Source organism: Bos javanicus, chromosome 23 (genome assembly GCF_032452875.1).
Source record: "Bos javanicus breed banteng chromosome 23, ARS-OSU_banteng_1.0, whole genome shotgun sequence".
Classification (NCBI taxonomy): Eukaryota; Metazoa; Chordata; class Mammalia; order Artiodactyla; family Bovidae; genus Bos; species Bos javanicus.
Genome location: NC_083890.1, coordinates 23,058,131 through 23,083,281, shown reverse-complemented (window position 1 = coordinate 23,083,281; position 25,151 = coordinate 23,058,131). Strand labels below are relative to the sequence as shown.

Sequence of the window (25,151 nt, the reverse complement as noted above, 5' to 3'; positions counted from 1 at the left end):
ATGGATGAATGGATAAACAAAATGTGGTTTATGCATACAGAAGAATACCACTTAGTCTTAAAGGGAAGGAAATTTAACATGTGCTACAACATACATGAACCTTGAGGATATTATGCAAAGTGGAATAAGCCAGTCACAAAAAGACAAATACTTATCAATTTACTTATACAAAGTATTTAGTCAAATTCATAGAGACAGAAAGTAGAATGGTGGTTGTCAGGGGTTGGGAGGAAGGGGAAATTTGTTGTTTAATGATTATAGGGTTTCAGATTTGCAAAATGAAAAAGTCTTGGAGATTGTTTGCCTAAAAATGTGACTATACTGAATACTACTGTATTAGAAATCATTAAGATGGTAAATTTTGTGTTGCGTGTTTTTTTTTTTTTAACCACATTTTTTAAAATGATATAATTTAGGAAATTTGCTATAGGGTAAATTTTGGTTAAGTGATATCTAGTGTCATACTATCTGCCATTATGAAATCCAGAAGATTTCATCTAAATAAATAATCTGGGATGTAGTTAAAGCAAAATAAATGAAAAAATCTGACAAACATTAAAAACGTATAGTAAATGAGAGTTAAAACTTTCTGATGGCAAACTCCTCAGCATATAAATAACAACACCAAAATTTTATACGTGATACTTTTATAAGTAGATATACCAGGTAATGTTGAATGTTTTAAGACATGGTTATACATTTCAAATTGCTGTGATTGAGAATCTGCAGCCATACATCCTCTCGAGAGTTTTACACCCAAAATGTAATCTCTCCCTTTTTTCTTTAAACTGAGAATAAGGAGGGGGTAATTTACCATACATTTAGCTCTTCTTCGGGAAACATCAGATTAGTTTCTCTGGGTAATTCTAGACTAGATTGTTATCATATTCTGCATGGGTAGGAACCAAATAGCATATAAAACACACTAGAAAACATTCAGCCCAAGTGTAGCAATGAACATTTTCTCTAAAGAGTCCTGAGACATTAAGCTGCCAGTGACTAAAAATTATTAACAAATCAGCGGATTGTGCCTATGCTAAACAAACAAATGGTTGCTGATAGTCAATTTACACATTGATATGTAGTCTTTTTTGAGCCTGGTAAAGGACAGACCACTGTCCAAAAAAGCTGCAACATCTGTGGTTGGAAATGACCTAGTACACATGACAGAGAGCCCCAGTTCTCTGTATTTGAACAGTGAATTCCTTCTTAGAGTAAATTCGTAACTCAACAAACTTCCTTAAATCCAGAATTAAACTTGTATAAAAATTATTAAGTTTTTAATTGAACTTCTGTTGAAATTATCTTTTTAGTATGTACATAAATAAAAATATGGAAAATATTTGTACAGATATGATAGTAGAAACCTTTAAACTTGGATCAGTGGTGCAGTAAACAGTGTATTATTTATCAAATGCTTACTCTATGCTCATTTTCTCACTTTAGCCCACTGCCACTATATAATGGCAGGGTTCTTATTCCATCTAAAGCTAGAGAAAGATAAGCTTGAGAAGAATACATACATTGCCCTAGATAACCCAGATCAAATGTACTAGGGGTCTGGATTTGAAGACAAGTTCTCTTGACTCCCAAACCTTTTGCTCTTACCTCTGGGTACTATACTTTCTCCAATTTTAGCACATTCACCTTCACTAATACAATTGAATGGTAGGAGAAAAGTCCTGGGAACATATACTATATTTGATTCATTTTTAGAAGATAAATTCTAAGTTTAATTTTCAGAGATGTGTCTGTTACATCTTGAGGAGCATTGTGATGCATGAAAAATATATTCTTTTTTGACAATCTCTAAATTGCTATGGTTTTTCCAGTGGTCATGTATGGATGTGAAAGTTGGACTGTGAAGAAAGCTGAGTGCCAAAGAATTGATGCTTTTGAACTGTGGTGTTGGAGAAGACTCTTGAGAGTCCCTTGGACTGCAAGGAGATCCAACCAGTCCATTCTAAAGGAGATCAGTCCCGGGTGTTCTTTGGAAGGACTGATGCTAAAGCTGAAACTCTAATACTTTGGTCACCTCATGCGAAGAGTTGACTCATTGGAAAAGACTCTGATGCTGGGATGGACTGGGGGCAGGAGGAGAAGGGGATGACAGAGTATGAGATGGCTGGATGGCATCACCGACTCAATCGACATGAGTTTGGGTGAACTCTGGGAGTTGGTGATGGACAGGGAGGCCTGGTGTGCTGCAATTCATGAGGTCGCAAAGAGTTGGACACGACTGAGCGACTGAACTGAACTGAACTGAAATTGCATATAAAATTCCAATTTATTAAATACCCACTACTTTATATAATGTAATATCCTCTTCAAAGGCATTATAGTCATCGAGAGGTATCAAAAACTTTTTAAAGTTTAATTTATGTTAGTCTTTCCTTAGCGTTGCTTTTTTAAAAAACTAAATGATAGTAATAAAAAAAGAGGATAAATATTTTAATTGGTGAGAAATACCATGTTGGCATTAGAATTCTAGAGTTTTACAATTGGAAGTCACCTGAAAAATTATCACAATCTTTTTCACATTGCATTCAGGGTATAAATTAATCAGGAAAAACAGTCTATTCTCTTCCAAAGTATCTCAGAAAATTAAAGATATGCTTTCAATAATCCTGGGTTCTTTACAAGTATCCAGGTTCTTTAAAATATGTTTTTGTGGTCTAACTTAAGAACCATTAACTGAGGTGTACAATTTCTAACTGCAGAGAAATAATTAACATAGTCCTGGAAAAATCAGTCTATGATAGCCTACTAATTTCATCTGTCCATTCAACAATTTATTTAATCAAGATAAAGAACTGCTTAAAGGATTTCAGTATCCTAATCTGAAAGTGTTATTGTCTGAAATAACAGCGCTCACTCTCAAAGTCACAAACTCTTGGAAATCACACAAAAATATAAATTTTCTGATCCAAAGTGCTTTATGCTTTATTTATCTTTACAATTTGATCTCAGATGCTTGGAATTTCAAAAAATTCAGGCAACATCATACAAATATATATGTTATCTCTAAATGGAACTGTGGCAGGACTACAAACATGCCTAAGTTAGTAAAGACTGTTTTAACAATGGAAAAGAGAGTCAACAGAGGGGAGAATGGGGGAAAGGGATAGTTAGGGAATTGGGGATGGACATGTACACACTGCTATATTTAAAATGGATAACTAACAAGGACCTGCTGTATATAGCACATGGAACTCTGCTCAGTGTTATGTGGCAGCTTGGATGAGAGGGGATTTAGGGGAGAATAGATACGTGTATACGCATGGCTGAGTCCCTTCACTGTGCACCTGAAACTATCCCAACATTATTAATCAGCTATCCCCCAATACAAAGAAAAAGTTTTTTTTAAAAGGGGAATCCAACCAAATTGGAAAACCAGTCTTACCTGAAATGTGTTAAGTGTCTCTGAATGTCAAGGTCTAGAATTGGAGTGGGTCTGGAGGATCCCAGCGGTGATCTATCTTGGCTCAAGAGGTCTTGAAATTCTTTACAAATTTGTCTAAAATGAAAGACTCAAAATTAAGGTTGAACTCTTTAAACAGGGTTTTAATTTCATTGCATGATATCTTTTCAAAAGTTTGTTTTCTCTTTTAAAAGAAGGCTTGATAAAATTTCACAAAACAACCTCTGAAGTTCCATCTACAACACACAGGTGAGGAAGGACGAATTGACAGAATAACACTGAAACATATCCATTAACATATATTAAAAAAACAGCCAGTTGGAATTTGCTATAATGATGCAGGGAGTTCAAACCCAGCACTCTGTAACAACCTAGAGGGGTGGGATGGGGTGGGAGGTGAGGGGAGGTTCAACAGGGAGGGGACATATGCATGCATATGGCTGATTCATCTTAATGTTTGGCAGAAAATAACATAATATTGTAAAGCAATTATTCTCTTATTAAAAAGAAACATAAAAAAACATACAGATGAGGTTCACAATGGCAACTATGTCTCAAATACTATAAGATGATTATTTAAATATATTAAAAAATTTAAATGGAGGTTAAAACATTGCTTTAGTTCTTGTATTAGGATATTTGAATATTTTTGATAATTGAATAAACTAATTTATAAGTTGGCAAATCAACTGCCATACTGTTTAAACAATAGAATCAGTTACAATAAAGTTAAAGCTGAGGAAGAAATGAGGAAAAAGCAAGTATGGAAAAATTTAGCTTATGCTAAGCAATTCAAGTACATCACACATGAAGCTGTATCCGGAGAAGTTTCAGAATTTCAACCTTGATGTTTGATTCTTCTTCTTAACTCACTGACTTAGGAGAGCCTCCAGACTTAAAAACAGATGACAACTTTGTAGATTTCCTTTAGGCAATTATTATATCTTATTATGACAGTTACTGAGTTATTATTTTTATGCTTGATTTCATTCTTATTTAGATTGTTATTTATGAAGCTACAGTAAGAAATGTTCTTATTTTTTAAGCAAAATGTCACATTATGAATTATGTAATGCACAAGATGATCTTTGGTGAATCATAAATTCTAACTTTATCACTTACGTCATTGTCCTTAAGGACATAACTTTTTAGCTGATGTCTGAATTTAAAGTTCTGTTTTTCCTTTGACCATCAATGTTACGCTATCAATTAAAACTCCCTAGCTTTACCCTAACACAGATTAGTGTTAATCATACTGAATTCTAAATTCAATGAAGAGGTTTACTCATGTTTTTCAAAAATCAAATAAATATTTTGTCGGGTACATTTTTCGATTCCCAAAACTGTCTAACTCATTTCTATTCCTCTCTTTAAATAATTGTCTAATTAATCAAAATATTTCGTTAATCAACAAAGCCCTGGGAACTATGAGGAGTTAGGAGGCTAATGGCATTTAACAAGCCCTTCGTACAATTGTATATTTGGCAATATAATTAAATAGAACAGAATCTGTTATTCATAGAGGTTAAAAAAAATATGCAGCCCAATGTGCCAAGGCAGATCAGTAATTAGGTCTCTCATCTAAAGAATTTTGAATTTTGTATATATTTTGGATACAGTTGTCACAGTCTTGTGAACAAAGGTGAACTAATCAGAATGTAATGAATATCCATATAGACTACTTCATTTCAACTTTGAACATTTTATTTGAAAACAGCCAGTGCTTTACTGCTGGAAAAATTAGAAACTACTCAGAACACATGTTGGATGCACTAATATGTTACAGAAAGGCATTAATTCCAAAACTCTCCTTACTTCATCTACTTATATTAATGACTACTTGTATTTAGTACATTAGCTATGACTGCATAGTCTCTGGTTCTTCAATCCTTCATATGGTCTAAAAAAAGATGGAATGGATATATAAAACCACAAAGACAAATTATTTTGTCTGTCTCTTAATTTTTAGATATTTATAGCCTATCTACTCTTGTATAAAATAAGGTAATTTTAATTAGTGAATTCAATTCTTGCTTGGGCAGAGGGATCAAAAAGAATTACATGTTCTTGAAATATTTTTTGAAATCAAAGTTCAAAATATCACCTAAAATAATATATACTACTTAGATCCCAGGTAACAGGGAAATACTACTCCTTATTGAATCCACTACTCTAAGACAGATGTTTCTGTATAACTTTGACAAATATGAAAATACTGATGCTTCCCTTACTTCTCCTAACTTCTTCTAATGTTTACTTCTATGAAAACAAAATCTCAGCATCCATTTGAATGCACTGGCTTCCAAACACTCAGAGTGATGGGAATTCTTAAGAAAATGGAACTTGTGTTTGGAATGGTAGCGCTGCTGTGGATGGTAGGAGTGGACACTTATAAAGACATTTCTGGAGGAAGGAGGACAAGAAGGATTTCTCTGGATCAGGGAGTGAAATTCTTGGAATATGCATGGTAAAACCACAATCAAGTGATTTTGAGGTATAAAATATGAAGGTGTTTTACTTTGGGTAATTAGTATTGGGCGATAATAGTATCATTCAGAGGTTATCACATGGCTGTACATATTGGGAAATCTGTAAAATCCTGCCAGTTACAATGCTTTGGGAACACCTAGAAGATGGGACCTAACTTGTAGCACTATATGTTTCTCTTAATCTGTAACAAATTGTTAGAGTCTCCTGAGATTATATTAAGAATAGAAATGAACAAATGACATGTGCTGGGTTGGCCACAAAGTTCATTCAGGGTTTTTGTAGCAACATTCAGTTCCTTCTGGAAAACCTGAAATATGGTGGATAAAGTCCCCTCTGAGTCCAAAACTGTTAGAAGAGGGAAAGAGTAGAAACAAGGCAGAAGTGAAGACGCCCAGGGAGATAACAGCACAAAAAAATCGAGGTTTAGGTCTTTTCACTAACAAGTATTCAGGAACTTCCCCGCCACAAAGCTCATCTCAAAATTTTAAGTCCAAATGCTACCTCCCTCACAACGTTCTTTCTCTAACTCTTGGTCTTCATTCTCTTTCTGCTATTCCTTTCCCCTTTATCTCCTTGTTTTGTCTTTTCTTTTGCCCTACCTTATGTTTCCCTTCTCTCTGGGGGCAAGATGAGAGAGCTACCTAGTACTCTCAGAAAAGCAATGAGTAAATACATCTGAAACCCAAGCAGTGACAGCCATGAGCAGCACAAACACCAAATGAGGGGTTTGCATTTCTTGGGCAAGCCTGTTGGGTATCCCATATAAAACCTTAAATTTTAAAAAAGACCTATCTTTCATTGGATGGGGTAGAAGGAGGAATATTTAGTTTTTGTTTTATGCATTTTGAGACCATTTACATTTTAGCCAACACATCATAAGGTCATTTTTTGAAACAATGTTTCCAACGCTATCTACCATATACTTTCTCTTTAGAAGTTTCCCCCAAATAAGAAACTAATTTATACCATCTTTCTAAATTCCATATATATGTGTTAGTATACTGTATTGGTGTTTTTCTTTCTGGCTTACACTGGGACGACCCAGAGGGATGTTACGGGGAAGGAGGAGGGAGGAGGGTTCAGGATGGGGAAAACGTGTGTACCTGTGGCGGATTCATATTGATATATGGCAAAACCAATACAATACTGTAAAGTTATAAAATAAAATAATTAAAAAAAAGAAACTAATTTATAAATGATAAGTTAATCAGCTGGAACTATTAGTTCTAAAATCTGAACATAGAGTTAGGAAATTAAACAAGACTATTAAGGGTCTATATTTAGCAATAACTTATTTTAGTAAAGAGAAGAGAGCAAGAATTAGCTACCACTTGAAAGATTTTGGTCTAAAAATCTGAATGTGACTTGAGCAGTACTTAAGTACTTAAGCAGTACTTCTACTGGGTTTTCACACAATAAATGGTAGTTCTTCCTTTAATTATCAAAAAGTTTTCAAGTTTGAGGGAATATGGAATCATCTTATGCAAGCTTCTTCCTTTCTGCATCATTTCTCTCATTATCTTAATTCATATTTTAATTGAGCTTTTTACAATTTGCAGAAGTTCACATAGATTCTATCCTTTTCTTTTTGACAATATCACATGAAAGCTGGGACAGTACACGGATCATTTGCTTAATCACATACAGGAAAAAAATGAGGGCACTGACGCCAATCCTGGATCCTAGAGGTCTCCCTGTTACCTCTCATGTATCTGGGTCCTCAATTTTTGTCACACTCCCTGAACACTTCTAGTGTCTCAGATCTTTATCCCCATTTACTATGGCACAGTGAGTGGCTTAGACCAAATTACATGTTTAATACCAACTAACTGGCATATCTGCCTAGAACTTACATCTTCTAAACACATTTTTCTCCTAAGAGTTCCTGTTATTCTGAAGAGGTTTTCTAAGAACTTTCATCAGGGTCAATGGTAGCTCCATCACTAATACAATTGGCAAATCTTGCTACGGGTACCATGTTGAGGAGGTCCTTGTTTAATACATCTAGTTGCTGGTGTGGGAGATCCTCTTGTTTTGGAGAATGGGTGTTTTCTAGACTGTTTTCCCTCATTCAAAGAAAATGAAAAAACAGGATGAAGGCACACAGAGGCTTCCCCATTCTGCTTACTTGGTGGCTAGGATCATCTTTTTTCTTGCTGTCTGTTCTTTCTGTTCCATATGTTGTCTGGCAAGATGTTCTCCTACTGCTTTGGCTGGAAACTCTGTTTCACAAGTGTAGCCAAAATCTCGAGCCAAGTGTAACGCCTCCCCTGTTGGCAGACAGTAAAAGTCAGTTTCTCACTGATGTCCACACTCAACAAGAGGAACACCTTCTCTTTCCTCAAGTCTCATTTCTGGCTGTGGGTCAAATGGATCATTTTTCCCATTCATTGTAAACAATCCAAGAGGAAAGGAGCTTTGAGGGGGGTGGGGACAGTGAAGAAACAGAAGTTACTTACCTGGCAGGGGTATGTTGAAAATTGTAGGAAGAAAACCGGAACCACCGTCAAGCAGTTCTGACTCCCCACAAGGCTCTGACCATTAGACCAAACGGACATCAGAGATCCTACATCTTAATGCCCTGGGCAAAAAGCTCTATGGGCATGTCATTTTGTTGCTGCTCGACCTATAACTTATTCTCAATGTAACTGAAATATTCACATATTTTTTCCATGATATCTTCCCTTGTGGCTTCCATAATAGCTTCCTTGTGGCTCAGCTGGTAAAGAATCCGCCTGCAATGTGGAGGACCTGGGTTTGCTCCCTGGGTTGGGAAGATCCCCTGGAGAAGGGAAAGGCTACCCACTCCAGTATTCTGGCCTGGAGAATTCCATGGAATTCCATGGGGTCGCAAAGAGACACGATTGAACAACTTTCACTTTCACTTCACTGCCTTTTCCATGAGACCTATCAAAACATTGACAAATGGTCCACATAATTTTTCAAAGAAGTTGGAACACTTTGGAAAGGCAAATAATCGAATTATGTCAATTTCATAACATTATGTTGCTAAAGAAAGCATACTGCATAATTATAGTACTAGCAGCGTCAGGCTGTATGGTGAGCCTCAGTACCTTTTAGCACTATGTACAGTGCTTCTTCAGTACATTATTAAAAATAATAATATTTTAAAGTATAGAATAATGATTAATAATGTTTGTTCTTTCATATAATCTAAACCCTGAGCAAACTTTTAAGACAAAGGGTAAAATGACTTATCGGCAAAGTCAGATTTGGCCACGGATGTCAGTTTGGAAAACAACAGTATTTTAAAAACTCAATCAAACCAATTCTTACTTGACCATTAAAACTTAAAAAAAGCAAGGTCTTGCTACATATGTACTAAGCACCTATTTTGCTCAAGGTGCAATGCTAGGTAGGAGTAAAGGGGGATAAAAGGACACCAAAGATTGTCCCTGTTTCTGGGAAGATGACAATCATATCAATGATAGTAGTCACAGCAACAATAAACCCAGAAAACACCTTAGTAGCACTTCATAAATTATACTGCATCTATGTAAGCATTATCTATAATCTGTACATGTTCATTATTAACATTATACTAATATTGTATATAATGAATGTTATCATATTGTATTACAAGTATCAAGTGACTATTAGAAAAGATTTTCAGAGGAGGAGAAGGTGGTACTCATGGAAAGGTGACCAAACAGTCAATCAAAGTTTGCCATGAAGAAATTAAAAAATAGTCAGGTTTGATGTGTCAAACCTCATGTCACTTGTTTGGTGATTGGCCAAAGCAATGTATTTGATTCTGTTTTATATTCATAGAATAAAGAATAGTCAATAAATCAATACCAGAGAGAAATAAAAATGATTAATATTACTACAGAGGAGGAAAAGTTTATAGATAAATACACATAATAGGCTAACTAATTTCAATGAAACATCCCTTAGTAAAGATACTATTTTTTTTTCCTCTAGGAAAAAAGAGAAATACTAATCTTTCAGATTGGGAAGCTCATATTTATAAAAATGACCCTAAAATTATCAACAACAGGAAACAGGAAAACATTTTAGGATAGTATAGAGTTGAAAAAATATAATCCTGAGAGTACTTTTCCCTTAAATTTTTCTTAGATACATTTTTTTTCCCTTAGGATCTTTAGTTGTAAAAAATGTAAATAATTATGTTCAATATTTGTTTGTGGGATTTTTTTTCCCTAAAAGCTTCTATCTCAAAGGTTTTTCCTATCTGCCTTAAGAAGAAAAAGGAACAAGATGAAGGGTTCTTTAATGATGGTTTAGTTATGTGATTTACGCCCACAGAGCTAATGGAAATTGGTAGGGTTCCTGCTCTTGTTTATTTCACAGAAAGGCACACTTAGCCTATGGAAAGCTCCACTGTCACTGTGCAGATAATAGTTAATACCCTGATTTGAAGTTTCAATGTGTACAAATATTAACCATACATCAAAATCAGACTTCCATTTATACAAGTGTGTTTAAATTTTATTTATGCTACTATGAGACATGAATGTTGCAATTCATCCTTTTCATTCATTCCCTGAGTCTTTAACAACTTTTTTCATTCCCCAAACCTGAAAAGCCCTGTTCTAGGCCTTGGAAGAGTCTAATTTAATATAAAAATATGATAATGTGGTAAAATGCTAGATCAGATAATGCTTTGTGAATGATCCAGTCATAATTCTCCCCTTAGTCTGTTTCAAAGCAGCAGCAGGTCTTAAGACTTCTATATTTATGTGATAGAAAACATCATTTTTCCTCCATTCAAAATAGATGACAAAATGGATAAAAAAGGTTTCTATATTGACTAGTCTGAGTAGTGCTAATTATTGGAAGGTCACACTTTTGGATAAAGCTGCAAGGTATGAGTAATATTTTAAAAGTGCTTATCACAGGAGTTGATCACCCTAACCAATTAGGAAAGAAAATGTGTGCTTATTTGACAGGAGGCACAAAGGTTTTTTTTGTTTTTTTTTTAAGGGACATTGTAGGGACGTCCCTGGAGGTCCAGTGGTTAAGACCTTGTTTTCCAATGCAAGGGGTGCAAGTTCGATCCCTGGTAGGGGAGCTAGGATCCCACACGCCTTGTGACCAAAAAACCAAATGCAAAACGAGCAATATTGTAACAAATTCAATAAAGACTTTAAAAATAGCCCACATTAAAAAAAAATCTTTTAAAAAAAGGACATTGTAATGCCATGTAGGATGATGACTTTTGCTAAGAAAATGACAGAAGGGAGATAATTCAAGAAATTTCAAATGTGAGGTAAAAAATCTCAAAGCTTGACGCAACAAAGAATGGCTATAGCACCTGACCAGAGAACAAACTCATGTGACCTTAGGACTCAGAAGTATTTTGCAACTAACACAAACACCTTTTATAACTTCATCCTTGTAGAGCAAGTTGAGTTATTTACATTGATATGTCTTCATATTGCAATATTCACACAGAAATTGATATTTAAATAAAAATTCAAGAGACTATTATAGATATACCCACACACATATATATGGATATATGTACATTTTTCCCCTCTACTGTTTGTGCAATAGGAGGAGGAGTGAAACAGTGCATACAGGGGAATGGCAGCATGCCTCTTAAATTTTATGCTAAAACCTGATTCTTGGGGATCTGGGTCATTTTATGCAAAGCTCTCACCGTGCGGAAGTTTTAAAAACAGTTTGGATGGAACAGCTGCTATTTACATTTGCACTGACAGCCAGATCCTTTCTTCCCTTAGCTCTGTTTACTGCTTTCTCCTGCTTGCGAGGTAACATTGTTACTGGATGTACAGCAGTCCTACATCAAAAGAAGTGGCAAGTGAAGACACTCTGATGTGTAGTTAAAAGGTGTAGACTGTGCCACAAAGCTTTGGGTGTGAAAACCCAAGAATGAATAACTAAATGGGTCCGTGAATTAAAAGCCACACGATATTCAGGAACAATGACAAATCTATAGTTCAATCCTGTACCACAGGCATCATAGAGTCAACAGGTTTAAGAAAAATGAAATAGGGGGAGCAGAAAAGCATGTGAATAAGACGTTGCGGGATTCAACTGATTGGTAACAATAAAACTCTACAAGCGTCTCTGTCTCTGTGGGGGGCGACAAAGTACCCATGTGAACAAGTAGGTGCAGTAACCTGGGATGACAGAGAGATCCCTGAAGGGCTATATCCCATACAGCAAACATGGCTGCTGTTGCCTCATTTCTGGGCATGACGAGGTGGGCTGCCCCCTGGTGGCTGTTGCCCAAAGTGGATTTAATCTCTCTATTTCAATGCACTGTGCTACCTGACAAACCAGTGCTAGCCCACCCCCACTTTTTTACACCACCGAAGCAACACAGTAACTTTGGCAAACACCTCCATTGTTATTTCATGCCATTGCAAGAATTACTATTTTAGAGGTAGGTTACATGGGGATAGTAAGAGAGCTTAGAGTATTCTCAGTGCAAGGCTTTAGGCTCTCTAGGCCAAGGAGTGCCATCCTCCCCTTCCAAAAAAGGGGAAACCACTCAGGGTTTTCGATTTTTCAGCAGGAACAGCAGCAGTTGATGACCCATGTTGAGGATCTCTCTCCAAAAGTTGGTACACACAAAGTTACAGAATACGGGAAGAACATAAAGAGAGAATTTGCTCCCTGGTTTCAGGGCATTCATTTTTCACACTGTAAGGCAAAAAGGAAAAAAAAAAAACTAAAGGGTAAATATTAGGAAAAATGTAAATGGCAATTATTGATGCAGCCCAGAAATGGACAGTTAATGGAAAAATGTTTTCTGAAGAAAGTGAATTGCTCATTTTCCTGACATTCTGGGTTTCCCCATTATTTTACCTGAAGTAGATCTAAATGCATCGTTTTCAAAGATTTTTAAAAATTGGAGTATAGCTGCTTTAGAGTGTTGTGTCAGTTTCTCCTGTACAACAAACATGAAATCAGCCACATGTGTACATATATTCTTTCCTTCGCATCTAAATACAGTTTTAAAATAGAAATGAACACATCTGATTTCAACCTTTTATCCAGTCATTAAGGATTTTTTTCTTCCTTTAAAATTACTGTATTTTAGAGGTAAATATATTTTAGACAACTATCAATAAATATATAAAACTAGTTTGTACAAAAGATACTTCTACATTATTATTCACTGGATAATTCTCACCAAATGTTGCTAACTGCATTGCCTTAGAAACTAGGTTTAACTTCTTACTGTAATACTCAATAGTATTCAATGGACGCAATAATTCATATGTGTTAAATTCTACTCACTTATCTGTGATTTCAATTTTAGTTACATGTGTGGAAAATAATACATTCAAACCTATCTCTGGGATTATTCCAAGAAGTACCTATTGGAAAGCAAATTTGAGAATATTTTCAAATCTGGATAAGATATTATATTAAATAAGTTATCTTATAACATCAAGCTGCAGTAAATTCTAAAGCTGAAGAACAGGTTTAATGTATCTGTTAAGGCATCCAGAAAGATTCTAATAGGAGTGCATTCTGTAACACTATATATCATACAACCTGGGTTATAGATAAGGGTCTTATAAGATGGTAGTTTCTCTATTTAATGATGATTTTGTTTCAATACCAATACCTTGTTTTCAAAGTGATAGTTTTATTCCCCATTCCATGCCCTGTACTTAGTACAGTATTTGATTCATAATAGGTACTTAGTAAACATTTCTTAAATGGAAAAGCTTTCAAATATTTTATTGGCAAATTATAAAAGTCTTGAGAGGTACCCCTTACAAAGAATATAAATGAAAAACTAGAGCAAAAGAGAATTGCTAGAAAGAATGAAATAAAAAAAACACTGAGTATATCACTGTATCAGTGAAGCCAATTAATAAAATAGGTAAATTTAAAGGTAGTGTTTTTCAACCCTTGCTATTCCCACAACCGGGGAGTCTGTTTAATATGTGTATATACAAGTGTGCACACACACACACTCACACACACTCACACATACACACATCAGGGTTTCATCCTTCATCATTTAATCTCTGGAGCCAGGGCATCTGCATTTTTTGAAAGCTCCCGACCTCCTCTCTAGCCAGGTTTGAGAATTACCGTCCTAAGGTGAAAGGAAAGCGTTATGTGGGAAGGAACTCTACAGCTTCCCCCAAACTAGGATTCTGTGGCTGATGCAAAAGAAAGCAGTTGCTACAGAGTTAATATTAAACTGTAAAGACCCGTGTCTGTCTGGGTTCTCTGTGTTCTGCCTTATTGGCTTTAACACAGTACACACTATAGAAACAAAAATGGCTATGTGGTGGTAACGGAGACATAGCATTCTCGGGGGAAAAAAGTCATCAGTCTATTAAAAACTACGTATGTATAAGGAGATTTAATGTGAGATAAAACTTGCTTATCATAACAGTAGGGGGAACTGAATTATCAATAAAAGGTGTTGGGACAACTGGCTGGCCATCTGGGCCAAAAAACGAATAAAAGTATATCTATATCATATATCCAACAACAAAAAACCTCCAGATGGATCAAAGATTTAAAGTACAGATCCACAAAGTAATTAGAAGATAATGTAGAAGAAATATTTTATAATCTTAGAATAAAAAAAAGGACTTCAAAATATTATAATAAAAACTAAAAGCTATGGAATAAAATATATGAGAAATATGATTATATCAATATAAAAAAGTTCTGCATGATATAGACCTGAACAAATAAGCAACCAAACAAAAAAGTCATAATAGCAAACAGACAAACCAGAAACGGGGTGGAGAGGCTTCACAACTCATATCAGAAACATACAACCTGTTTTCCTTATATATAATGAGCACTTACAAATGAATGAGAGATATGTCAGAAATTACCCCACCAGGACAAAGGAATAGACAAAAAAGCTCATAAAATTCTCCTAAGAATATACTTAATCTCTTTCATAAAAGATGGAGTTTATTTTTTCCAATCAAATTAGCAAAGTAATTAGCCTCTAATTAAAATAAATAAATTTAATTAAAAAAATGAAAAAAAATAAATTGATAGTACCTGGTTTGGACTAGTGTATAGAGGGAACTACTCACATATCGATACTTCTTATCTCCATCACTGATAAAACTTTAAATTTAAAACTACTGTAAAGAGCAATCTTCCAATAATCTCCCAAAATTACAAATGCAAATATCTTTTGATCCTATAATGCATTCTTAGGAATTCACTGAATAGATGTACTTGCATATCTGTAGAATTATTTATATAAATGTAAGCTTGCTCATTGTAGCACTATTTGTAAGAGCCAAAGATTAAAAACTCCTATATGATATCTAGTGGAGTACTGGTTAAATACTTTATGATGCATTTAAACAATGGAATACTGTGAGTGTTTAAAAGAATGAACAACTTGCAAAAACTGAAATAAAAAGAACACTAAGACAAGGTGTGAAAAAATGTGTAGGACAGTATGTATAGGTTGCTATAAATTTTTTTATTTATTAAAAATAATTTATTTTTAATTAAAGGATAATTGCTTTACAGAATTTTGTTGTTTTCTGTCAAACATCAACATGAATCAGCCATAGGTATACATATGTCCCCTCCCTCTCGAACCTCCCTCCTATCTCCCTCCCCATCCCACCCCTCTAGGTTGACACAGAGCCCCTGTTTGAGTTCCCTGAGACATAGAGCAAATTCCCATTGGCTTAGATTGCTATAATTTTTAAAACAAAAACCAAAACTATGCACACACACACACACACACACACACACACACACCTCCTTGGAAGAAAACAGACAAACCAATAACATTTCTTTCTTCCAGGAGGGGAACTAAATGAAGGATAAAGTGAAAAGAAGCTATTTCACTCTTTTGTAACTTTTGGGTTTTTACCATCTATATAAATTATCTATTTAAAATTATATTAATTAAAAACAAAACTACTCTCTGACCTAGATCTTAGAAAGTTCTTATTCAAAACTCAAATATTTGTTGCAAATTAAAACCTAAGCAATTTCAAAACTTCTACTACTATTCAATGGGCATTAGACAGCACTAGGAATTATACAGTTTACAGTTTTATTAGAATACTTACAAATTTTGATAAATCTAAACAATGGAAATAAGCAGAAACAGGAGTGTTTGAAAAGCACATTAGTTGGCATAAACTTTGAAAGAAAGTATAATAGAAAACAGAAAAAAAAAAAAAACCTAGGAAAGTAATGCAGAGACATGCTTTCTAGGGAGCATCACGATTCATGAGAGTGAGTACTAAGCTGGATCTAAGGGGTAGGGAAGGACTGAGCCAAACAGTCCTTGGATAAACTTGACTTTTTGTGCCAGAATAGGAGTAGGACTCTAAGGACCCCACAAGCACACAGTCAGACACAAAGGCATGCGTGTAATAATAGCCTATTTCCTCTACCCCTACATGTAAACACCTTTCTCTCTGAAAATGAAAGAACCGTAGGATGCAGGTCAGAGAAGTACTGTTAGGAAGTAAGCAAACCATTTAAGAAAATCCCTCTGAGATTGTGTCTATTTATGCATAATATTATAAGACACTGAGACCGATCATTGACAATTCTGACAAATATTAGTTCTCAAATATTAGACAAGGATATTGGATTGTAATCTATCAATAGTCAAAGCAGAGCCTCTCAGATAGAAACTATTCCATGAGTTAGAATAAGAAATTTACAGATAAGACAATACCTATTAGTCAGAAAAAGAGCCATTTTCCAAGAAAGACCTTAAAATGACTGACTAACATAGCATGCACTGGCATTTACTTATTGAGTCCAACTCCACTGGCATCTCTGAAATGCAAAACTGTGCCCGAGAAGACACTGTCAATGCCAGAGTGTGTGCAAAAGGGGACAGCAGGGTCCCCTAGTGATTGGGCTTTTGGAGAAGGAAACACCCACTCCAGTGTTCTTGCCTGGAGAATCCCAGGGATGGGAGAGCCTGATGGGCTGCGGTCTATGGGGTCGCACAGAGTCGGACACAACTGAAGTGACTTAGCAGCAGCAGATCATATGACCAAAAGGAGCACCGACAAGAACAGTTGCAATATAACAAGGAGTCAATTTATGGTCTTTCTTTAATATCGTATACAGTTTTAGAAGAAAGCTAGACCTTGTTATCCCAGAGGAGGGACTAAAGCGGAAATATATCTGGAGTGGGTGGTGGAGATGTTATATCAGGATAATGGTCCTTTCAGATCTACAAACATGCCGTGAGTCCTTGGAGGTCACCCTTAAACTCCACATATCCAGAGAAATCCACTGTGGTACTTGTGTGAATATCACAGTAATATCAGCTTTGTCCTAAAATCCCTGAGGAGAGCAAACAATCCTGAGAATACCCTGTGAATGTATTATTACTGATACTAAAGGATTTTGGTGTTTTGAAGCCTCAAATACTGAACAATACCTCTTTCTAAATTAAACAGCCATAAACTAATTATAGAAAAAAAAATCTGCTTCCTATTAACTCTTTTAAAGGAAAAGAGTTCATTGTCAAGTTGATGGTTCTTTTCCCTCTTTTCTTGGAAATGCAACTGTACAGACTCAAGATTAGAGGCAAAAGGGAAATAGCGCCAAGTGATAGCACTCCTTTCTCCTATCTTTGGTTGGTTTGGCTGAAGTGGAAAGAAAATATTTTGTAAGATAGTCTAACCAACTAGATTGGCATCCTCTTGAAAGGACAAGAGATACTTTTTATAATTATTCCAGAAAAATGGAAAGAACCAAGATTTAATGTCATCCTAACTTTGAGGGATTAAGTGGCAGCAGATGGTATATCAGGATGTTTTAAAACAAAAAAGGACAAGAAAGCTCAACAAACGTGCTCAGGATTCCTACCAGCATGGGATGTCCAATCCATAGTGAAAAACAGGCCAACTTCTTTCTATTCCTTGGTTATACTGTTACACTGTTATAACTATAAATACATAGCTGAATTCAGAAGTAGTTCAGCAATGCAACTGTTCACTAACATAAATCTGAGTGGAAAACACATGATAATGTTGCAAATCAGACCTGGATTCTCGTCCTTGCTGTTCTCATAATCCTGTGCAAAATGGTGAATCTCACTGTACCTTCCTTAGTTTTCTCATTTGAAAATAATGATCACTAAATTTAATTGACACTAACTTTGTGCTGGGAACCCTGTGAACCACTCTACAAATATTCTGATTTCACTCCCATGACAATCTTATGAGGAGAGTACTGTTATTGGTGATGGACAGGGAAGCCTGGCATGCTGCAGTCCATGGGGTTGCAAAGAGTTGGACACAACTGAGTGACTGAACTGAACTGTTATTAACACTCCTTAACACTGATGCTCAGAGAAGCTGTGTGTCTTTGCTTATACGACACAGCTAGCAAGTGGTAAGTGGTGGAAGTGGGTTCATACAAGGTTATTTGACTCCAGAAGCACACTGTTAACCAGAGGTACTATGACTTAACGCCTTGGACTACTCAGTCTTCCATTTCCCTCCAGGGCTAAAGTTTTATGATTCGGAGTAAATTCTGCTATGAAGTAATACTGTTAAGGAGAGTAATACTGTTTAAGGAGAAAAAAACGAGAGGACAGGTACTAATTTTTAACAACTGCCTCTGTGCCCCATGGTGTCAAGTGTTTAATCTAGCAAATGGATTTAATGCCACAAAAGACACATAAGGCAGATGTTACAGAAGAAAGGGGTGCTGGACCGTCCAAGGTCTGTCCTTTCTCTAACACTACAGAGTTGTTGCTAAGAAGGTTCGGGACACGACATTTTCTAGCATGTCTCACACCCGCCTCTGGAATTAGGTGTGCTCGTGGGACTGGTTGTCATGGAACGTAGACAGCAGCAATGTAGGCTACTTCCTGGCCAAGTGGGTAGGAAGCTATGTGCTTTTACCATCTGATATTTCTTTATTGTGACCTGAGTGCACAGGGCTCCGAGAACCTAGAGGAGGGCATAGCTAGAGGCAGAAGGATTCTGGCCCCTGAATGAGACTATGAGAGGAAGGAAGGGTCCCAAGGAGGAACACTCATGTCATCTGTGAAGACTGAGAAATCAGCTTCTATTATGTTAAGCCCCTGAAAATTTGGAAATTAACTGTTATAACAGATAGCACTACCCTAACCATTACAGATAGTATGACCTTTATCTGTATATTAGGAAAATGAAGCTTAGTCAGGTTAAGCAACTGACCCAAAGTCAGACAAAATGTCAAAAGTGATATTATGGGGGGTGAACAGGATAGGGTCTGGAAGCCTACTGATTTCTTTTTAACTAAAGAAGGGAGCAACAGCAGCAAAGGTTTTAGATTTGAAAGAGTGAATAGAAATCATACACATATTTGTAAATGGTCCCCTTTCTTTTGCTGATGGATATTTATACCCTTCCCTCCCCCTATACTGTTTTTTAAAATATATATGTTGTTCTGTCGCTCAGTTGTGTCCAATTCTTTGTGACCCCACGGACTGCAGCAGGCCAGGCTTCCCTGTCCTTCACTATCTCCTGGAGCTTGCTCAAACTCATGTCCATTGAGTCGGTGACACCATCCAACCATCTCATCCTCAGTTGTCCCCTTCTCCTCCTGCCTTTAATCTTTCCCAGCATCAGGGTCTTTTCTAATGAGTAGAATTTGACCTCTAGCCATGACAAACTGAAAGGGCTTCCCAAGTGGCGCTAGTGGTAAAGAACCTGCCTGCTGATGCAGGAGATATAAGAAACACCGGGTTCGACCCTTGGGTCAGGAAGACCCCCAGAGGAGGGCATGGCAATCCACTCCAGTATTCTTGCCTGGGGAATCCCATGGACAGAGGAGCCTGGCAGGCTACAGTCCATGGGGTCGCACAGAGTTGGACTGAAGCAACTTAGCACGCACTACATGCGTGACATGCACTACATACATGACAAACCGAAAGCCAAGGCATTTATGTTTAAGGACTTAAAGTGTGCTTCAAACTCCTGGTGTTGCCTGAGAATGCCATGTGAGTTTCGCAAGTTCAGCAAAACTGTCCCAGGAAAGCGCCCCACTCAAGTAAACAAAACTTCCCTTCAGCAACACTCTGCAACTTTGACCATCTTGGAAAACCTCAAGTGAGGTGGGAGTGATGGGCAAGAATGACTACATACCTGACTCCTCATATTTGTTTTAACGCCACCAACACTGCAAAGATTGTTCTGGAGCAAAATGTAGGGGAGGCAGTTAATTGGTGATTCATAAATAATAAATATATAGCAAGGATATTAGAACTAGGACAATAATATTGGCCAAATTCTTGGAATGCTTTCCAGAGATAGAATTTTCCCCACTCTAAGAGAGTCTGGGATTATCCCAAGATCTCAGGAAGATCAGTAAATTGGGTTAAGTAAGTCTAATCTGAATTTTCCAGAGAATGACAACTCTTTGGTATTATAGATACTACAGTGGACCAAGGAGAAGTCATAGTAATGTGATTAACAAGGGGAAATAAAAAGAACTTCAGGCTTGCAATAAAGTGGATAAAAGAAGCTGTACCAACCATTAGTTATATATTTAAACCCCGTTAAATGAAGGTATATAGGTAACAAGGAAACAATTACATTCAGGGGATTCTGAATTCAAATACTTATATTTTATTATAGATCAAATATATCTGTACATGTGGACCAAAAAATAAATCCCCATTCTAAAGACATACCTTACTAAAATGTCCCCTTTCAAACAGCTTTAAAGGTAAAAAAGTCAGCTACTTTTGAGTTTATCCCATTGGTTACTAGGTGCAATGATATTTGTAACAAATGTTGTGAATATTTAAATATTATAAATTTGCATGAAACAGCCCTCTCATACATTCTTAAAACAGTCCCTAAAATAATGACTCTAATACGTTTATTTGACAACGAAGCTAGGATGGCACTATTAATAGAGAGATTCCATTTAAAAGAAATATAGAAGGGAATGATTATAAAAATAATTAAAAACTAAATGATTGAAAACCCAAAGCAAACATGGAAATCTAGGAATATCATGATGAAACCACTACTAGATTAGGGACAAGTTAGTTGTTGGTTCCTTTTTTTTGATAAATAAACTTTCATTTGCTAATTTCAATCCCCATCATAAGGTACCTTACTGTTCATTGTTTGTATCTTGACAATGGTTAAGTCATGTCTGCATGGAGAGTCTAGTTGGGTCCCCATATACCACTCTTTCTTTGGGATTTTTATCAAAATAGCAACAATGGAAAGGCTGAATTCACATCATTCCCAGAAAGCAGCAGACAAGTACTGAAATGTCACAGAAGATGGACCTTCAGTAGATGTATTTCTAAGTGTGGTCAAGGAGGAATAAAGCCCATCAGATATTACTTATCTTGTTCTCAAGTGCTATACCAAAATGGGAAAGGGCTGAACCATTGCTGAATGCATTGGGCCATCAGGAAGTTAAAAAATTTCCATTATCATATGTGAAAAGGATCACCAGTCCAGGTTCGATGCATGAGACAGTGTGCTCAGGGCTGGTGCACTGGGATGACCCAGAGGGATGGCATGGGGAGGGAGGGGGGTTCAGGATGGGGAACACATGTACACCTGTGGCGGATCCATGTCAGTGTATGGCAAAACCACTACAATACTGTAATTAGCCTCCAATTAAAATAAATAAATTTATATTTTTTAAAAAAGCATTCACAATCACAGTGTATTTGTAAAATGCAAATAAACTTAATTGAAAGTTAAAAAAAAATTCCAAATGATTGAAAAAAAACTAGTATTCTTTCCTACAAAACGAGAGGTTTACAAGAAAGCTGATGAACTATTTTTGACAATTAGAAATCTCATTTTAGAATTTCTGGAGAAATGCTTCTAAAATGTTGCTGACTCCTGTAAAAATGTTTGCTTGAGGGGCAAAAATATTACCCAAAGACATGGTCAAAGAAAGGTCCATGAATACCAGCTAGTAAATATGGTAAAGTTTTAATATTTACTAGCTAAAATTATGTAAGCAAAACACACTAAATAACTAAATCAAATTCACATTAGCACCAAAAGGACCAAGGTCACAAAATATTAGGTTCTCCTCTTACTTTAAAACAACTTGCAGTTTTTAAAACTGTCAGTCATGACACATGACTCAACAGTGAGTCTTGAAATAAATATAGTGGGCTTACGTTCAACATTTAAAAGTAGTGGGTCTACAATTAGCATTCTAAAATAATATAAAAATATGGAATAGAATAAAAATACTATAATACATATTAATGTATATAATATAGTATATAAATGAAACTTAAGATGTGTGTGTGTGTGTGCATATGTGTGAGAGAGAGAGAACACACACTTGAAGGTCATAACATAATATGTGAGGAGTTAAGAGATACAAACAGTCCTTTTGCCCTTAAATCTCATTTTTTCAGTTCCATCAAAATGCCTGGCCTGGAATTCAACAATGAAATATTTCTTTCTCTACATCGTGAATATCTGGGGGATTTCAAAAGCATCCAGTGAAAAGTAAGACGTATCTGTAGAACTCTGCTCAGTGTTACATGGCAGCCTGGATGGGAGGGGAGTTTGGGGAAGAATGGACACATGTATATGAACGGCTGAGTTCCTTCGCTGTTCACCTGAAACTGTCAGAACATTGTTAATTGACCATACCCCAAAACAAAATAAAAAAGTTTAAAAGAGAAAAACATAAAGTAAAATGTATCTGGGAAGAATAAAATTTTAAGTTTCATCAGCCAAGGCTGACATAACTCCTCTGTGACCAGAGGTCAAATGAATAGAACCCAAGTTAGGCATTTTTGTGATGAGAGGTTTGCTGGAAGAGTAAATGCCAAAAGCATGAGATTGGTCCTAGGATTTCACACATTTAACCTGTATCCTTTCTGGTAGCATTGCTCAAGGATTTCCTCACCGGGTACTTGGTGTTTCAGGATACCATAAAAATCAACAAGAAGAAATGTGAATATGTGCTGTTAGGGTTCTCAAGGTTTTATTGGGAAGCCTGGCGTGCACAGTCCATGGAGTCACAGAGAGTCAGATGTGACTTAGCGACCGAACAAAAAACAACTGTTATTATATTGTACATTTGGTACCATTTGCGTGTGTGTGCTGGCATTCCAGCACGCGAATATCCACATTCACAGACACTGTGGATAAAGGTCTTTCTTGAAAGTGAAAGGAAAGTGAAGTCGCTCAGTTGTGTCTGACCCTTTGGGACCCCGTGGACCCCGTAGGCTACCAGGCTTCTCCGTCCATGGGATTCTCCAGGCAAGAATACTGGAGTGGGTTACCATTTTCTTCTCCAGGAGATCTTCCCGACCCAGGGATCAAACCCAGGTCTCCCGCATTGGAGGCAGACGCTTTAACCTCTGAGCCACCAGAGGTCTTTGCTTTTCATACTAGCTACATGAAAAGTATCTCAAGGAACATTTAAATCAAGGATCCTTAAACCTCATTATATATCAGGGGCTGTTTTTAAAAATAAAGATATGTGCACCATACCCCCAGAGACTACATTTCAAGTGGTTTGGGAATGGGGTCCAAGGATGTTTAATAAACATCCTCAGCTGATTTTACTGTGGAATTGGGTTTGAGAACCAATCAAGTTCTTCTATTCATGTAATTCTTGAATTCACCATTATATTTTGAACATACTTTTGTTCTTTTGTTAGGTAGCTATAATTTTAATGATGTTTTTACTTAAGCAGGAATCTGCTTCTCTTTTGAATGAACCCATGAGTCATTTTTTTCTACTTTGACCCCTGTGAGTGGATTATGAGTCAACTTCCTTACCATATGCCAGCTCTCAGTATCAGCACACATGGGCAAGTATTACAAGACGTACAATATAATGACAGTTGTTTTCATTCAGTCGCTAAGTCACATCTGACTCTCTGTGACCCCACGGATTGCGCACGCCAGGCTTCCCTGCCCTTTACTGTCTCCCGGAGTTTGTTCAAACCTATGCCCATGTGATGCTTATTAAACTTTCATGGCCAATAATAATATTGTGGTTGTTATCATTACTACAACTAGGAAGTAAAACAAAGATACCTGTTAAAAGCAAAATCACCAAAGTGATTTTGTCAAGACCAATGTCAAGAACACACTACTTCACAGAGTTGTTCAATAAATAGTGTGTGTTGATAATCTGGAAAAGGACAAGATATTTGTTTTTGTGTTTCACTTACTTTTTACCTCCTCCTTATAGACATTGGGAAATCAATGCAAGTAAAGTGTCACAGGTGTGTACAGGTGAGTCTTGGCAAAAAAGGTTCTTTCATTCATTTTTAAAACAATAGCATTCTAGGTTTGTTCAAACAACTCTCCCTGACATTCAATGGCTCCTCTACAAAGTGTGAAAGATGTCCAGTGATATCTTTTCTTAGAAGATTGAACGAGAATATGTAAAGTTTAGTTCTTACAGAAGAAACACAAGAGAAAAAATAAATTGAAAAAAAACTTATGAAATATGTTATAGAAAATATGTTATAGAACATATTCTATAGCACAGAATATGTTCTGTGTTAACCCCATTGGTTAGCCTTTGTGGGTCAGCTCATTCGCTCATAAAGCCATGGAACTTCACTGTACCTTAAGAGACGTCTACAGGATTAATACAACGTGCTCTCAGACTCGTGACCATGCATTGAGTCCTGTGAACTCCTTATAAAGGATTATTGGTTATCCTGTAGATCATGCTGCACTGAATAACAATTAGTTAAGCCAGATTGATCTGAACTTTAAAATAAACAATAATAAAAAAAGCTCAGTTTTTTGTTGCTGTTATGTGGGGAATACTTGTCTAAATATCAAAATCTTCCATTGCCATCGTCTTTTCTATTACTGCTAAGATTAGTAAATGCAATGATAGTCTATGAATCTACATCTAAGCCTTCTATTAAGTCTAATTGAATCATCACTATCACAATTAGTTGGGAAATTCACCTGTAAATCAACTGTCTTTAACATATAGACAAAAATGAAATGGCATCATCAACAAACCTGAATTTCAAAGAACTGCTAACCTTCCATCATTACTTTGCTGTGCTGAAAAGTCCTACCTTCAACTAAGGAAGTGAGCAGGGTAACGTTGGCTGCTTTCCGTCTTCCCGCTGGCAAGTTCAGACCCAGCCTATCCAGCTTCTCCCTCAGGCAGCGACCCCCGTTCTTGGATTTTGCTCTGTCCAAGAACAAACAAAAGCTAGGTTTTGCAGGTTGACATTTAGAGGAAAACAATGAGAAGACTTGACCATCTGAGGTGTTCAACATGGGACAGAAGACATAAGGGCTGAGGGTTG

At 36.3% G+C, this 25,151-nt stretch overlaps 1 protein-coding gene across 1 annotated transcript in view; it reads right to left on the bottom strand.

Annotated features, from left to right (window-relative positions):
- Positions 1-25,151, bottom strand: part of TFAP2D (transcription factor AP-2 delta) — a 59,925-nt gene that overhangs the window by 18,691 nt on the left and 16,083 nt on the right. Inside the window, exons 5-7 of the mRNA XM_061398397.1 lie at positions 24,915-25,033; positions 8,040-8,181; positions 3,404-3,517 (exon numbers count right to left, since the gene is read on the bottom strand). Of these exons, the coding sequence (XP_061254381.1) occupies positions 3,404-3,517; positions 8,040-8,181; positions 24,915-25,033 (375 nt within the window). The remainder of the gene's footprint in view (positions 1-3,403; positions 3,518-8,039; positions 8,182-24,914; positions 25,034-25,151) is intronic.